At 50.8% G+C, this 15,972-nt stretch overlaps 1 protein-coding gene across 1 annotated transcript in view; it reads left to right on the top strand.

Annotated features, from left to right (window-relative positions):
* The window catches only part of ABCB10 (ATP binding cassette subfamily B member 10), a 30,510-nt gene extending 14,538 nt beyond the window's left edge, over positions 1-15,972 (top strand). Inside the window, exons 3-13 of the mRNA XM_077273715.1 lie at positions 527-729; positions 1,368-1,502; positions 7,511-7,657; positions 7,771-7,906; positions 8,138-8,233; positions 10,046-10,255; positions 10,531-10,610; positions 13,205-13,385; positions 13,903-13,946; positions 14,411-14,445; positions 15,455-15,972. Coding sequence (XP_077129830.1) covers positions 527-729; positions 1,368-1,502; positions 7,511-7,657; positions 7,771-7,906; positions 8,138-8,233; positions 10,046-10,255; positions 10,531-10,610; positions 13,205-13,385; positions 13,903-13,946; positions 14,411-14,445; positions 15,455-15,713 — 1,526 coding nt within the window. The 3' untranslated portion in view covers positions 15,714-15,972. The remainder of the gene's footprint in view (positions 1-526; positions 730-1,367; positions 1,503-7,510; positions 7,658-7,770; positions 7,907-8,137; positions 8,234-10,045; positions 10,256-10,530; positions 10,611-13,204; positions 13,386-13,902; positions 13,947-14,410; positions 14,446-15,454) is intronic.

Below are 15,972 nucleotides of genomic sequence, written 5' to 3'. Positions count from 1 at the left end.
AGTGTCTGACCGTACGATGAGACGGCACCTAGTGTCTGACCGTACGATGAGACTGCGGCCAGTGTGTGACCATATGATGATACTGCGCCCAATGTGTGACCGTACGATGATACTTAATCCAATGTGTGACCGTATGATGAGACGGTGCCCAGTGTATGACCGTACGATGAGACTGCGGCCAGTGTGTGACCGTACGATGATACTGCGCCCAATGTGAGACCGTACGATGAGACGGCACATAGTGTCTGACCATACGATGAGATGACACCCAGGGTGTGATCATTTGATGAGACGGCGCTCGGTGTGGGACCGTACGATGAGACGGCGCCCAGTGTGTGACCATATGGCGAGACGTCGCCTAGTATGTGACCGTACGGTGATACTGCACCCAATGTATGATCGTATGATGAGACGGCGCCCGGAGTGTGACCGTACGTCGAGTTGGCACCCAGCGTGTGACCGTACAATGAATCACATGTCATAATTTGTTACATTGTCTCCATAATGGACACGTTTCTGCCCCCAGGACAGCGGATCGTCCGCAGACTGCGCTCCTCGCTCTTCTCCTCGCTTCTCAGGCAGGAGGTCGGCTTCTTTGACCAGACTCGTACCGGGGAGCTGATCAATCGATTGTCGGCAGACACAGTTTTGATTGGCAGATCGATCACAGAGAATCTATCGGATGGACTGAGAGCTGTAGCGCAGGCTTCTGTCGGAGTGGGGATGATGGTAATGGCCGCACGTCCTGCAAGTGTATAATACGTGTATAGTATGCAGTATATGTAATTACCGCTCACCGTAGACATCCAGGAAAGAGGGGATAAGTCCGGATAGATGTGCGGGGTCCGGGCACATAGCGTCAGTTCCGATGGTGGGAGAAGTTGTTCTTGGGGGAGGATTAGATCCCGTTCTGTATTTATGTCCTTGATCTTAGATGTAATAGTGAGTGATCCCCCATGGATGAAAAGCCCCCGCACATTGTGAGTGATCCCCTCCATGGAAGAGAAGCCCCTTATCCTTTTTTAAAACACCCAATCTACACTTAAAAAGTTTACGTTAGCCTGGCAGTGACATCAGCTGCCTTGTCCCTGTTCACACTTCCTCCTGAGCTAGCAAGGTCACAGATATTATATCATCAGGTAATTTTGTGGCAGGGCTGAAATTCATCTGATCGCTCTTCAGAACAATCTAGAGTTAATGCAAAATTGCCGCTATGAGAAGCAGCATACTGGGAAAAACAGGGGTTTTTTTTCAAATCGTTTGGATACAACATTACATGAATCCGCTCCTGTGTCTCCTCACACGTCTACAGTCATGCACAGATATTGCTCCTTTGTTCCTCATGATTTTCTTCTCCTCCTGCGCAGTTTTTCGTCTCTCCGCAACTGGCCATGTTTGTCCTGAGCATCGTCCCTCCACTCGCTGTTGTCGCTGTGATTTATGGGAGATATTTACGGAAAGTTTCTATGCTGACCCAGGACTCGCTTGCTGCAGCTACTCAGGTAATCTTCTCTGGAGGAGGCTCCACCGCTCGCCTCTGACCGGTCCCACTAGTGACCTTTTGATAAAGGAGTGGTCCGGTGCCGCTCATGTCAGCTGGTGACGTAGTGTAGGTACGTTCCCAGTGGTGCCGCGCAGGTCTGGTGCCGCTCATGTCAGCTGGTGACGTAGTGTAGGTACGTTCCCAGTGTGGTGCCGCGCAGGTCTGGTGCCGCTCATGTCAGCTGGTGACGTAGTGTAGGCACGTTCCCAGTAGTGCCGCGCAGGTCTGGTGCCGCTCATGTCAGCTGGTGACGGTGTCAGTACGTTCCTGGTGGTGCCACATGGGTCTGGTGCCTCTCCTGTCAGCTGGTGACTGTCATGAACCGGGTTTGTTTGGTTGCCCCCAGTTCTTCATCGGGGATTTATTGATATCCCACTTCCCAGTCCCGGTTTGGAACTTGCAGGTCTCTGGCGCCCCCTTATCCTCAGATCAGTCAGGGTACTGCACCTAGGGTAATTAGTCGCCAGAAAGGCTGCCTTGCTGTGTACTGGCTATTGGGCACACTGTAGCGAGGACAATATAACTACTCCCGCTCAGGCGCGAAATGCAGTTATCAAACGCCGTCCGTCACTGCCAGTTTCCCCAAAAGCTCAGTACACTTCGCTGCCACCAGCTCCGATTGCTATGATTAATAGCGGGTCAGCAGCCAACTCAATCAGTAGCGTAATTTACTTCAGAGGACGTTGGGGACTGCTTTTTAGAGCAAGGAAAACTTAACTAGTAATTATTATAACTTTTACTCCAAAAAGAAATAGGCAGTGTTTACAAAAGTTTAAAAAGATTGAGACAAATACAATATGTACAGACAATTACAAATGAAAAGAGATTAAGGGTATGTGCCCACGTTGCGGATTCTGCTGCGGATTTTTCCGCAGCGGATTTGGAAAATCCGCAGTGCAAAACCACTGCGGTTTTCACTGTGGATTTTTTCGCGGTTTCTTCTGCGGATTCCTCTGCGGGTTTTCAACTGCACTTTCCTATTGGTGCTGGTTGAAAACCGCTGCGGAATCCGCACAAAGAGTTGACATGCTGCGGAAAATAATCCGCTGCGTTTCCGCGCGGATTTTTCCGCAGCATGCGCACAGCGGTTTTTTTTCCCATAGGTTTACATGGTACTGTAAACTTTGGGAAAACTGCTGCGGATCCGCAGTGTCAAATCCGCTGCGGATCCGCAGCAAAATCCGCAGCGTGTGCACATACCCTTAAGATGAAAACACTTACAGTTATCTCATATCATGATTGCCATGTGGTGTGGGAGGGGAACCATCCCCCCAAATCATCAGGTCAGATTGCACAGTCTCTTCTGGCTGGTTCCCCTAGCAAAAGACAACTCCTAAAATGAGGTTCCATATTTTATACCCTCTGATTCGTGACCTTACCGAGTGGGCGGAGCTATGGGTGCACTCCCGTCTTCCAAAGAGACTCAAAACCTTGTTACAAACTCACATCAGTCATAACTTAAGCTGGAAAGCTCGTAAAGTGATGACAAAAGTATTACATGTCTTCTCAAGAGGTTAGCTTACATTTAAGTCTAAACATGGGGTAGCTGTATGACCCGGTTAAGTAGGAATCCATTTCTTAGATTCTGCTGAAGCTGGAGTCTAGAAAACTAAAGGGTGGGTAGCTCTATCGAAGCAAATGCCAAAAATGTAAGTTTCATACCTATATCAATAATCGGTGCCAGGATATATACGTTTTCAAAGACAAAGGAACTTGTTTCCGGCAGTCCGGATTTAACTGGTCACACTGGGGGTCTCAGGTTACACAGCTGCATAACAAGAGACAGGGAGGGGGAAGAGAGTGGGGAGAATTACACAGGCAGACTGAGGGGGCTGTACGGGGATGCAGCGTGTGTACTTTACCTCCCCCATTAGGTCTGTGTAGAGGGAGACAGGATTACATGCAGGCTGGTGCCTTCTTTGGGCTTGTACCAGGGAATGCTGCGGAAAGTTCCAGAAGTGTAATTGCGACAACCAGATATTCTTCATATTTCCTGACAGTGATGTAGTGTTGGTACGTTCCTGGTGGTGCTGCGCAGGTCTGGTGCAGCTCATGTCAGCTGGCGACGTAGTGTTGGTACGTTCCTGGTGGTGCTGCGCAGGTCTGGTGCAGGTCATGTCAGCTGGTGACGTAGTGTTGGTACGTTCCTGGTGGTGCCGCATGGGTCTGGTTCAGCTCATGTCAGCTGGTGATGTAGTGTTGGTACGTTCCTGGTGGTGCTGCGCAGGTCTGGTGCCTCTCATGTCAGCTGGTGACGTAGTGTTGGTACGTTCCTGGTGGTGCTGCGCAGGTCTGGTGCAGCTCATGTCAGCTGGTGACGTAGTGTTGGTACGTTCCTGGTGGTGCCGCATGGGTCTGGTTCAGCTCATGTCAGCTGGTGATGTAGTGTTGGTACGTTCCTGGTGGTGCTGCGCAGGTCTGGTGCCTCTCATGTCAGCTGGTGACGTAGTGTTGGTATGTTCCTGGTGGTGCCGTGTGGGTCTGGTGCCACTCATGACAGCTGGTGACGTAGTGTTGGTACGTTCCTGGTGGTGCCGCGTGGGTCTGTTGCCACTGATGACAGCTGGTGACGTAGTGTTGGTACGTTCCTGGTGGTGCCGCGTGGGTCTGTTGCCACTGATGACAGCTGGTGACGTAGTGTTGGTACGTTCCTGGTGGTGCCGCGTGGGTCTGGTGCCACTGATGACAGCTGGTGACGTAGTGTTGGTATGTTCCTGGTGGTGCCGCGTGGGTCTGGTGCCACTCATGACAGCTGGTGATGTAGTGTTGGTATGTTCCTGGTGGTGCCACGCGGGTCTGGTTCTGCTCATGTCAGCTGGTGACGTAGTGTTGGTACGTTCCTGCTAGTGCTACTCATGCCAACTGGTGATTTAGTGTTGGTATGCTCCTGCCATGCTGGTCTGTTGCCACTCATATCAATTGGTGAAGTAGTGTTGGAGAGTTCCTGGTGGTGCTGCGCAGGTCTGGTGCCGCTCATGTCAGCTGGTGATGTAGTGTTGGTACTTTCCCTGGGGTGCCGCGCGGTCCTGTTGCCGCTCATGTCAGCTGGTGACATACTGCTGGTACATTCCCGGTGCTGCCGCGCGGGTCTGGTGCCGCTCATGTCAGCTGGTGACATACTGCTGGTACATTCCCGGTGCTGCCGCGCGGGTCTGGTGCCGCTCATGTCAGCTGGTGACATAGTGCTGGTACATTCCCGGTGCTGCCGCGTGGGTCTGGTGCCGCTCATGTCAGCTGGTGACATAGTGCTGGTACATTCCCGGTGCTGCCGCGCGGGTCTGGTGCCGCTCATGTCAGCTGGTGACATAGTGCTGGTACATTCCCGGTGGTGCCGCGCGGTCCTGTTGCCGCTCATGTCAGCTGGTGACATAGTGCTGGTACATTCCCGGTGCTGCCGCGCGGTCCTGTTGCCGCTCATGTCAGCTGGTGACATAGTGCTGGTACATTCCCGGTGCTGCCGCGCGGTCCTGTTGCCGCTCATGTCAGCTGGTGACATAGTGCTGGTACATTCCCAGTGCTGCCGCGTGGGTCTGGTGCCGCTCATGTCAGCTGGTGACATAGTGCTGGTACATTCCCGGTGCTGCCGCGCGGGTCTGGTGCCGCTCATGTCAGCTGGTGACATAGTGCTGGTACATTCCCGGTGCTGCCGCGCGGGTCTGGTGCCGCTCATGTCAGCTGGTGACATAGTGCTGGTACATTCCCGGTGCTGCCGCGCGGTCCTGTTGCCGCTCATGTCAGCTGGTGACATAGTGCTGGTACATTCCCGGTGCTGCCGCGCGGTCCTGTTGCCGCTCATGTCAGCTGGTGACATAGTGCTGGTACATTCCCGGTGCTGCCGCGCGGTCCTGTTGCCGCTCATGTCAGCTGGTGACATAGTGCTGGTACATTCCCGGTGCTGCCGCGTGGGTCTGGTGCCGCTCATGTCAGCTGGTGACATAGTGCTGGTACATTCCCGGTGCTGCCGCGCGGTCCTGTTGCCGCTCATGTCAGCTGGTGACATAGTGCTGGTACATTCCCGGTGCTGCCGCGCGGGTCTGGTGCCGCTCATGTCAGCTGGTGACATAGTGCTGGTACATTCCCGGTGCTGCCGCGCGGGTCTGGTGCCGCTCATGTCAGCTGGTGACATAGTGCTGGTACATTCCCGGTGCTGCCGCGCGGTCCTGTTGCCGCTCATGTCAGCTGGTGACATAGTGCTGGTACATTCCCGGTGCTGCCGCGCGGTCCTGTTGCCGCTCATGTCAGCTGGTGACATAGTGCTGGTACATTCCCGGTGCTGCCGCGCGGTCCTGTTGCCGCTCATGTCAGCTGGTGACGTAGTTTCGGTTCTTTCCCGGTGCTGCCACTTGGTTTGTATATTAAGAAAACACTGATGTGAATATAATTTCTCCTCCAGGAATTTTCTGCTTATTGTTGAAGTCAGACAATTTCTAAAGTAAAATGTTTCATGTTTTTACCTTTTTCTATTTTTTTTACATTTGTTACTAATTTGTTGCTCTACCTTTATCGTTAATGATGACCCCAGTTGGGGGTTAGAAAAAATATATAAAGAACTTAGGCGCAGAATCAATAAGTTTGGTGTCTTCTATGTCAGTCTTAATAAAGGGAGTCCTGGAGTAAGTGTTGCCACGTTCAGGGGCCGGCGCATGTTTGTCGCCATTTATGACACAAGTCACATGGTAATAGTAAAACTCGGTGGGACACGTGGCAATAGATCTGACATTTACTTGCAATTTAACCGGTCCAGAGCTCTCTGCCTCTCTTCTCAAAAAATCCTAAGTGAGATGAAAAATAGGGACCTGTAGAGAGCAGAGTGCAGGCTTTGTCTTCAGTCACTGCCTATGCAGAGCGCTGCAGCTGATGAAAAATCATGTGACTGCTAGGCTTTACATAGAAACTTGCAGCACAGTAGCACCAGCCAAGATGCCAGCTCAGCTTCTGTCTTCGCCACTCATCTAGCTCACGGGCCTCACTGCGCCCCATTCCCCGCTCCAGAAAGAAAAGAGCAAAATATTGCCCCATTACAGTTTGGTGCATCGTGTATTTGCTTCAATGCCATCACTTCCTACACTACAGCATTCACCCACCAGCATGCGTGCTTGATCATGCATGCGTCATAGCGGCTAAACGTCATCACCTCCTTTTTATGCTCTAATTTGTATAATCCTGTTGGCTGAGGAATTTATTTTTTCTAGACAATATGTTGGTGACCTTTGTGCTGACGTTCTATCCTTCACCCTTCATTGTTGACCCTTGTGCTGTTTTTTGTTCCTTTATTGGTGACTTTCTTGTTGACCCTTGTCCTGTCCTTCTATTGCTGTCCCTTTCTTGTTGACCCTTGTCCTGTCCGTCTATGGCTGTCTCCTTATTGTTCAACCTTGTTCTGTCTTTCTATCTCTTATCACTTTATTGGTGACCCTTGTGCAGTCCTTCTATCCCTGTCCCTTTTTTGATGACCCTTATCTTGTCCTTCTATCTCTTATCACTTTATTGGTGACCCTTGTGCTGTCCTTCTATAGCTGTCCCTTTTTTGATGACCTTTGTCCTGTCCCTTTCTTGGTGTCCCTTGTGCAGTCCTTCTGTAGCTGTCCCCATTTTGTTGACCCTTGTCCTGTCCTTCTATCGCTGTCCCTTCTTTGGTGACTCTTGTGCTGTCCTTCTAGCACTGTTCCTTTTTGGGTGACCCTTGTGCTGGCCTCCTACCGCTGTCCCTTTCTTGGTGACCCTTGTCCTGTCCTTCTATCGTTGTCCGTTTTTTGGTCACCCTTGTGCTGTCCTTCTATCGTTGTCCTTTTATTGGTGACTTTCTTGGTGACCCTTATGCAGTCCTTCTATCGCTGTCCTTTTATTGATGACTCTTTTTTGCTGCCCTCTGTGGCGGTCTCCCATTAGTGAGCTTTTTGTGCTGACCTTTTGTCCGTGACCTTAGTTTTGCACCTTCTGTTCTGATCTTTGCTCTCCTGTCTTCAGCTGTCGGAGGAGCGTATTGGGAACATCCGGACAGTGCGAGCCTTTGGAAAAGAGATGCTGGAGATGGAGAAATATGATGGTAAAGTGGACTACGTGCTTGACTTGGCCTATAAGGAGGCCTTTGCCCGAGCCGGATTCTTTGGTCTTGTGAGTAGTGACCCGATGTCCACATTGTGCCCTGTTTTCTTTTCTGACCCATGACTGTGACATCTCTGGTCTTCCATCTCCTGTACCCTGAGATCCTTTCTTCTATTCTGCAGACCGGCCTGTCAGGAAACCTCATTGTGTTGGCGGTGTTGTATAAAGGCGGCCTCCTGACCGGGGCGGCACACATGACCGTGGGCGAGCTGTCCTCCTTCCTGATGTACGCCTTCTGGGTGGGGATCAGCATTGGAGGTACTCGCAATATTGGACATTATCACTTTTGTTCGGCATCTCGCTGCCCCGCGTCCTGGCTGTCCTTGGAGACTTTATTTTTGAGGAGCGCAGTGTTAATTACCTTCATTAGACCGATCTCCCTGGAGATTAATCTCTGACCCGTAGATACAGAACATACTTTGGTCACATATCTCCAGCGCCCGTAATTACCTGAACATCCTGTATTTATGGCCGCACTTTGTGTTCCAGGGCTCAGCTCTTTCTATTCGGAGCTGATGAAGGGATTCGGTGCAGGGTCTCGTATCTGGGAACTGCTGGACCGGAAACCTCTGATGCCTTTTAATGGTGAGATCAAAGTACAGAAGATAAGAAGGAGACTGTAATATGGCGGTAGCCATGTATGAGGAGCGTGAGGGATGGATGATCACCGGCTGGATGATGGGGGACGATTTATGGATCATGGATGATAACTGACTTGTGATTAAGGCCACGTTCACACTTTGCGGGTTCCTCTGCGGGTTAATCCCGCAGCGGAATTGATAAATCTGCAGGGCAAAACCGCTGCGGTTATCCCTGCAGATTTATCGCGGTTTGTTCCACGGTTTCCGCTGCGGGATTACTCCTGTACTATTGATGCTGCATATGCAGCAATATGCAGCATCAATAGTAATGTAAAAAATAATAAAAATTGGCTATACTCACCCTCTGACGTCGCGATCTCCTCGGCGCTGCAAGCGGCTGTGCCGACAAGGACCTTCGAGACGTCACGGTCATGTGACCGCGACGTCACCACAGGTCCTGTTCAGGACAACAACCCTCTCCTCCACCCCGGGTACCATCTGCACATTATCCGCTTAACTTCCCGCAACGTGGGCACAGCCCCATGCGGGAAGTTAGCGGATCAATGCATTTCTATGGGTGCAGAATCGCTGCGATTCTGCACCAAGAAGTGACATGCTCCTTCTTTTTTTCCGCAGAAAAGCCGCGCGGCTTTTTCCGCGGAAATCCGCAGCATGTGCACAGCGGGTTTTGTTTTCCATAGGGTAACATTGTACTTTACCCTGCATGGAAAACTGCTGCGGATCTGCAGTGTCAAATCCGCTGCGGATCCGCGGCAAAACCCGCAAAGTGTGAACATAGCCTAATGTGGTTCTGTCTCCAGATTTCATAATGCAATCTGCATCCTTTTCTGTAAAAATTCATGTCAGAATGGCTGGATAGCGCTTTATGGAATTTTAACTTGATCTCCGCACCCCTGACCCAAGTGACAGCTTCTCAGTGTCCCTCCTCCCTGCTGCAGATTTTCTGCCCACCTAGCCTGAGTGCCAGCTCCTCAGTGTCCCTCCTCCCTGCTGCTGAATCTCTGCCCACCTAGCCTGAGTACCAGCTCCTCAGTGTCCCTCCTCCCTGCTGAATATGTGCCCACCTAGTCTGTGCCAGCTCCTCAGCATCCCTCCTCCCTGCTGCTGAATCTCTGCCAACCTAGCCTGAGTGCCAGCTCCTCAGTGCCCCTCCTCCCTGCTGCTGAATCTCTGCCCACCTAGCCTGAGTGCCAGCTCCTCAGTGTCCCTCCTCCCTGCTGCTGAATCTCTGCCCACCTAGCCTGAATGACAGCTCCTCAGTGTCCCTCCTCCCTGCTACTGATGCAGAGATCTTATACTGCTCAGTACAAGCTGCAGTTGTCAGTGAGGTTGGGTGGGTGGATATTGAATAGCTGTCAGTCAGACTAGGCGGACTGAGCATACCTACTCAAACTTGAGTTTTCCCATTCTCTGACTGGACTCAGAAAATGCTTGTCTTCATATCTGGATTTTACGACCATTCAAATAAGGATTTTCACACAAGTAAGTACAGCAGCCTCCTCAGGTCTGTGTTGTAAAAACAATGGCGTCTGTTGGTGAATACTGATGGATCATGATTGTGGGAGATGGTTCATGCAGGATGACTGCTGGATGAAGGCGATGATGGAGGGATGAAGATCACTCCAGTACAGGGATGATGAGTCGGATGTCATTGACGATGATGATAATGCACTGATGAATCTGGATGAGAAGTGATGGATGATGATGGAGAATGATGGTTGTATGATGATCTGTGACTGGTGATGACCGATCTCTGATAATCCTGGTGGTGGGCCGTGTTTCTCTTTTATTCCAGAGGGATTAGTGATCCCACCAGAAAAGTTTAGAGGTGCCCTGGATTTCCGAGATGTCGGCTTCATGTACCCCAGCCGGCCCGATGCTCCTATTTTCCAAGGGTTGAACCTCTCTGTGCCGTCTGGATCTGTGATGGCCGTGGTGGGACCAAGTGGTTCAGGAAAATCCACCCTGGTTTCGCTGCTGCTGAGGCTGTATGATCCTAGTACAGGTAAGATGTTGGACACTTCACGGATCACGACCTGCTGCGGCTGGTAATGGTCCATCCAGGAATGGACATCCTGTAATAACTGACTGCAAGACTGGCAGGACCGGATGGCCAGGTAGTGCCTGGGTGAGCAGTCCCTATGGGTCTAGTTGTGTTATTCCCACCAAACAGGGATGGCCGCAATGCCCGGTATAGTCGTCTTCTCTCACTGAACGCTCTTCACGGCCGTACCATAATCTCCTGCAAGCACTGATAATATCCACCATCTGTTTTCCCAGGATCCATCCATATTGATGACCACAACATGCAAAACCTCAACCCGCTCTGGTTACGGTCGAAGATCGGCACCGTCAGCCAGGTAACCTGTCCGCCCTTTATGTTAACGCTCCTCAGAGACGGTCCTTTCCATGAGTTTCTATATGTCACCGTAAAAACAGGTAGAGCATGGAAATGCTGATAAGACTGATGATAACCCACCCAAACAATGCGGAATCTCCACTAACCTCATGGCGAAAGATGAGCGATTGGATTTGTAACAAATCAAATTTGAATTGACCAGAATCCCATGACTGGTTAGGTCCTCTAGCTGTGTATGTTTAGTTAGGTCCTGTAGCTTTGTATGGCTGGTTAGGTCCTGTAGCTTTGTATGGCTGGTTAGGTTCTGTAGCTGTGTATGGCTTGTTAGGTTCTGTATCTGTGTATGGCTGGTTAGGTCCTGTAGCTGTGTATGGCTGGTTAGGTTCTGTAGCTGTGTATGGCTTGTTAGGTTCTGTAGCTGTGTATGGCTTGTTAGGTCCTGTAGCTGTGTATGGCTGGTTAGGTCCTGTAGCTTTGTACGACTGGTTAGGTCCTGTAGCTGTGTATGGCTGGTTAGGTTCTGTAGCTGTGTATGGCTTGTTAGGTCCTGTAGCTGTGTATGGCTGGTTAGGTTCTGTAGCTGTGTATGGCTGGTTAGGTCCTGTAGCTGTGTATGGCTGGTTAGGTCCTGTAGCTGTGTATGGCTGGTTAGGTCCTGTAGCTGTGTATGGCTGGTTAGGTCCTGTAGCTGTGTATGGCTGGTTAGGTTATGTAGCTGTGTATGGCTGGTTAGGTCCTGTAGCTGTGTATGGCTGGTTAGGTCCTGTAGTTGTGTATGGCTGGTTAGGTTCTGTAGCTGTGTATGGCTTGTTAGGTCCTGTAGTTGTGTATGGCTGGTTAGGTTCTGTAGCTGTGTATGGCTGGTTAGGTCCTGTAGCTGTGTATGGCTGGTTAGGTTCTGTAGCTGTGTATGGCTGGTTAGGTCCTGTAGCTGTGTATGGCTGGTTAGGTTCTGTAGCTGTGTATGGCTTGTTAGGTTCTGTATCTGTGTATGGCTGGTTAGGTCCTGTAGCTGTGTATGGCTGGTTAGGTTCTGTAGCTGTGTATGGCTTGTTAGGTTCTGTAGCTGTGTATGGCTTGTTAGGTCCTGTAGCTGTGTATGGCTGGTTAGGTCCTGTAGCTTTGTACGACTGGTTAGGTCCTGTAGCTGTGTATGGCTGGTTAGGTTCTGTAGCTGTGTATGGCTTGTTAGGTCCTGTAGCTGTGTATGGCTGGTTAGGTTCTGTAGCTGTGTATGGCTGGTTAGGTCCTGTAGCTGTGTATGGCTGGTTAGGTCCTGTAGCTGTGTATGGCTGGTTAGGTCCTGTAGCTGTGTATGGCTGGTTAGGTCCTGTAGCTGTGTATGGCTGGTTAGGTTCTGTAGCTGTGTATGGCTGGTTAGGTCCTGTAGCTGTGTATGGCTGGTTAGGTCCTGTAGTTGTGTATGGCTGGTTAGGTTCTGTAGCTGTGTATGGCTTGTTAGGTCCTGTAGTTGTGTATGGCTGGTTAGGTTCTGTATCTGTGTATGGCTGGTTAGGTTCTGTAGCTGTGTATGGCTGGTTAGGTCCTGTAGCTGTGTATGGCTGGTTAGGTTCTGTAGCTGTGTATGGCTGGTTAGGTTATGTAGCTGTGTATGGCTGGTTAGGTTCTGTAGCTGTGTATGGCTGGTTAGGTTCTGTAGCTGTGTATGGCTGGTTAGGTTCTGTAGCTGTGTATGGCTGGTTAGGTTATGTAGCTGTGTATGGCTGGTTAGGTTCTGTAGCTGTGTATGGCTGGTTAGGTTCTGTAGCTGTGTATGGCTGGTTAGGTTCTGTAGCTGTGTATGGCTGGTTAGGTTCTGTAGCTGTGTATGGCTGGTTAGGTTCTGTAGCTGTGTATGGCTGGTTAGGTTCTGTAGCTGTGTATGGCTGGTTAGGTCCTGTAGCTGTGTATGGGTGGTTAGGTTATGTAGCTGTGTATGGCTGGTTAGGTCCTGTAGCTGTGTATGGCTGGTTAGGTCCTGTAGCTGTGTATGGCTGGTTAGGTCCTGTAGCTGTGTATGGCTGGTTAGGTTCTGTAGCTGTGTATGGCTGGTTAGGTTCTGTAGCTGTGTATGGCTGGTTAGGTTCTGTAGCTGTGTATGGCTGGTTAGGTCCTGTAGCTGTGTATGGCTGGTTAGGTCCTGTAGCTGTGTATGGCTGGTTAGGTCCTGTAGCTGTGTATGGCTGGTTAGGTCCTGTAGCTGTGTATGGCTGGTTAGGTTCTGTAGCTGTGTATGGCTGGTTAGGTCCTGTAGCTATGTATGGCTGGTTAGGTCCTGTAGCTGTGTATGGCTGGTTAGGTCCTGTAGCTGTGTATGGCTGGTTAGGTCCTGTAGCTGTGTATGGCTGGTTAGGTCCTGTAGCTGTGTATGGCTGGTTAGGTCCTGTAGCTGTGTATGGCTGGTTAGGTCCTGTAGCTGTGTATGGCTGGTTAGGTCCTGTAGCTGTGCACGGCTGGTTGGCTCCTTTAGCTGTGCGGCTTTGGCTCCTATAGCCGTGCACGGCTTGTGACTTTCTTATCTTTTATTTGAAAGATTACCAAAGTTCACGTAGAAGTTTTTGCTGATTCATGGCCTTTGCCTTTCCTCTGGTGCAGGAACCAGTGTTGTTCTCCTGCTCAATCTCCGAGAACATCGCCTATGGGGCAGAAGACCCCTCCACAGTCACCCAAGAGCAGATCCGGAGGGTGGCCGAGATCGCCAACACAATGGGATTTATTCAAAGTTTTCCTGAAGGATTTAATACTGTGGTTGGGGAGAAAGGCATCCTTCTGTCAGGTACGGCCGCCTGCCAGGAACCGACCAATATGGATTTACTCGTAACCAGTGCGTCCGGGGAGGACGAATTATCTTATCAGGAGCTCAGGGTTGTCCTGGGAGGTTTCTTTTATTTCCCTATCATGAGCGTTACTGATAGTTTCCAGTATCTCCTACATTTTAATTTTATATTTTTTAATATTGTTTAATTTCATTTTTTATTTCTGATATTTTATTCCCGATGCTCCCTTGATTGGCTCACAGGATCCTCAGGGGTGTGTCTTCAGGTGAATTTATCTGTGAGCCACACCCACTATAAATTAGTAATACATGAAAAGTCCTGTATCTCTGTAACCGGATGACAAATCTTTAAAAATGAATAAACAAATGTGAAATACTCAAGCAACGGGAATAAAATAGGAGGAAAAACAGGACAATTTATTTTGGTGAGAGGTGCCCCTTTCAAAGCAAATTAAGAGACATGTTCCCCTTTTTACCTTCATGCGTTGAGCTAAAGTACACGTGTATTGTTCTTCAGGTGGACAGAAACAAAGAATTGCCATTGCCCGGGCGTTACTGAAGGTGAGTCTTCAGATAACACCTGTAGGTTTCAGGACTGGTCACAATCTGATTACCAAAAGGTTGTTGGGGTTGGAGTTTCTTTAATTAGGAAGATCATCTTGGTGGAGGCGCTCGTGAAGAGGATTAGTAGTATTCTCAGTAGTGGAGCTGAGCTGCAATACCAGACACAACCAGTGGTCAGGGAGGGGCGCTGTTATTACAAGAAATCAGCCACGTGTTTGATCCTGCACAGCCCTTAAACTTTCACGGTGGGTCGGCCGTGTCTGTGATGTGTATGAGATTAGAAGCAAGGCGCTCTGCTTTTATTACAGAAGCAGCGCCCCTCCGGTTGCAGGTTGTGCCTGGTATTGCAGTCCGTCTCATTCACTTTATTATCAGGCAGCTACATAACATTACTTAGTATCTTAGCTTTCATATTTCGGAGTCTGAACTGATAGTTTGTTTCATATTTTTCTCTTCTTCAGAACCCACGAATCCTTCTCCTGGATGAAGCGACAAGGTAAGGTTCGTCATCTACACAGTCCTGCACACAGTTTTCATCATTGCTGGTCTTCTACGAGTTAAGGGTTAAAGCCGTGGACGTGTTTGATCTCTGTCCGGCCCTCGCTGGGATCTCTGTCTGGGCCCTCTCTGGGATCTCTGTCTGGGCCCTCTCTGGGATCTCTGTCTGGGCCCTCTCTGGGATCTCTGTCTGGGCCCTCTCTGGGATCTCTGCCGGGCCCTCTCTGGGATCTCTGCCGGGCCCTCTCTGGGATCTCTGCCGGGCCCTCTCTGGGATCTCTGCCGGGCCCTCTCTGGGATCTCTGCCCGCAGTACTGGATTCGTCTTTGCAGCAATACGGTAGACTGACCATTGAGCCGCAGCACGGCAGAGGACTAGCTGGGCCGCCTTGCGGCAGTACGGCAGAGGACTAGCTGGGCCGCCTCGCGGCAGTACGGCACAGGACTAGCTGGGCCACCTCGCGGCAGTACGGCAGAGGACTAGCTGGGCCGCCTCACGGCAGTACGGCAGAGGACTAGCTGGGCCGCCTCGCGGCAGTACGGCAGAGGACTAGCTGGGCCGCCTCGCGGCAGTACGGCAGAGGACTAGCTGGGCCGCCTCGCGGCAGTACGGCACAGGACTAGCTGGGCCACCTCGCGGCAGTACGGCAGAGGACTAGCTGGGCCGCCTCGCGGCAGTACGGCAGAGGACTAGCTGGGCCGCCTCGCGGCAGTACGGCACAGGACTAGCTGGGCCGCCTCACGGCAGTACGGCAGAGGACTAGCTGGGCCGCCTCGCGGCAGTACGGCAGAGGACTAGCTGGGCCGCCTCGCGGCAGTACGGCAGAGGACTAGCTGGGCCGCCTCGTGGCGGTACGGCAGAGGACTAGCTGGGCCGCCTTGCGGCAGTACGGCAGAGGACTAGCTGGGCCGCCTCGCGGCAGTACGGCAATGTGGATCCTGTGCGTCCAATATTTTTGCTTCTTCTGTGATTTTCATATTTTCATTTTTGCTTTTCTTTCCGCCCAGCGCTCTGGATGCAGAAAACGAGTATCTTGTTCAGGAGGCGCTGGAACGTCTGATGGAGGGACGCACGGTTCTCATTATCGCCCATCGCCTGTCCACCATCCAGAACGCAGACGCGGTGGCCGTTCTGGACCAGGGGAGAGTGGTGGAGTGCGGGAAACACGCACAACTTCTACAGAACCCAAACGGACTGTTCAGTAAACTGATGGAGAAGCAGTCCAGCCTCCTGCGCAGTAAAGACTCTGCCCAGAGCGCCCCCTGATGGCCGCACGCTAGTTTTATAGTATTATTTTTTTGTTATTTATATATGAGATGTATTTTTCAAGTTTTTGTAATCGTTTTTCATAATTTTTAAAAATTTTTAACCACATTTTTTAAGCACTGGGTGGTCTCTGTGATGCTGCTGTCTGACGTTCCAGCCACGAGTCAGTGTGGATGGATGAATCTCCAGGAACATGAATTAAATGTTATATTATTACAAGAAATATGGAAAAATTATTAAAAACTTATTTTTGAAAGCA

This window comes from Ranitomeya variabilis, chromosome 7, assembly GCF_051348905.1.
Source record: "Ranitomeya variabilis isolate aRanVar5 chromosome 7, aRanVar5.hap1, whole genome shotgun sequence".
In the NCBI taxonomy this organism is placed as follows: domain Eukaryota; kingdom Metazoa; phylum Chordata; class Amphibia; order Anura; family Dendrobatidae; genus Ranitomeya; species Ranitomeya variabilis.
The sequence above is the reverse complement of the archived record's forward strand: the minus strand, read 5'-3'. Positions and strand labels throughout refer to the sequence as shown.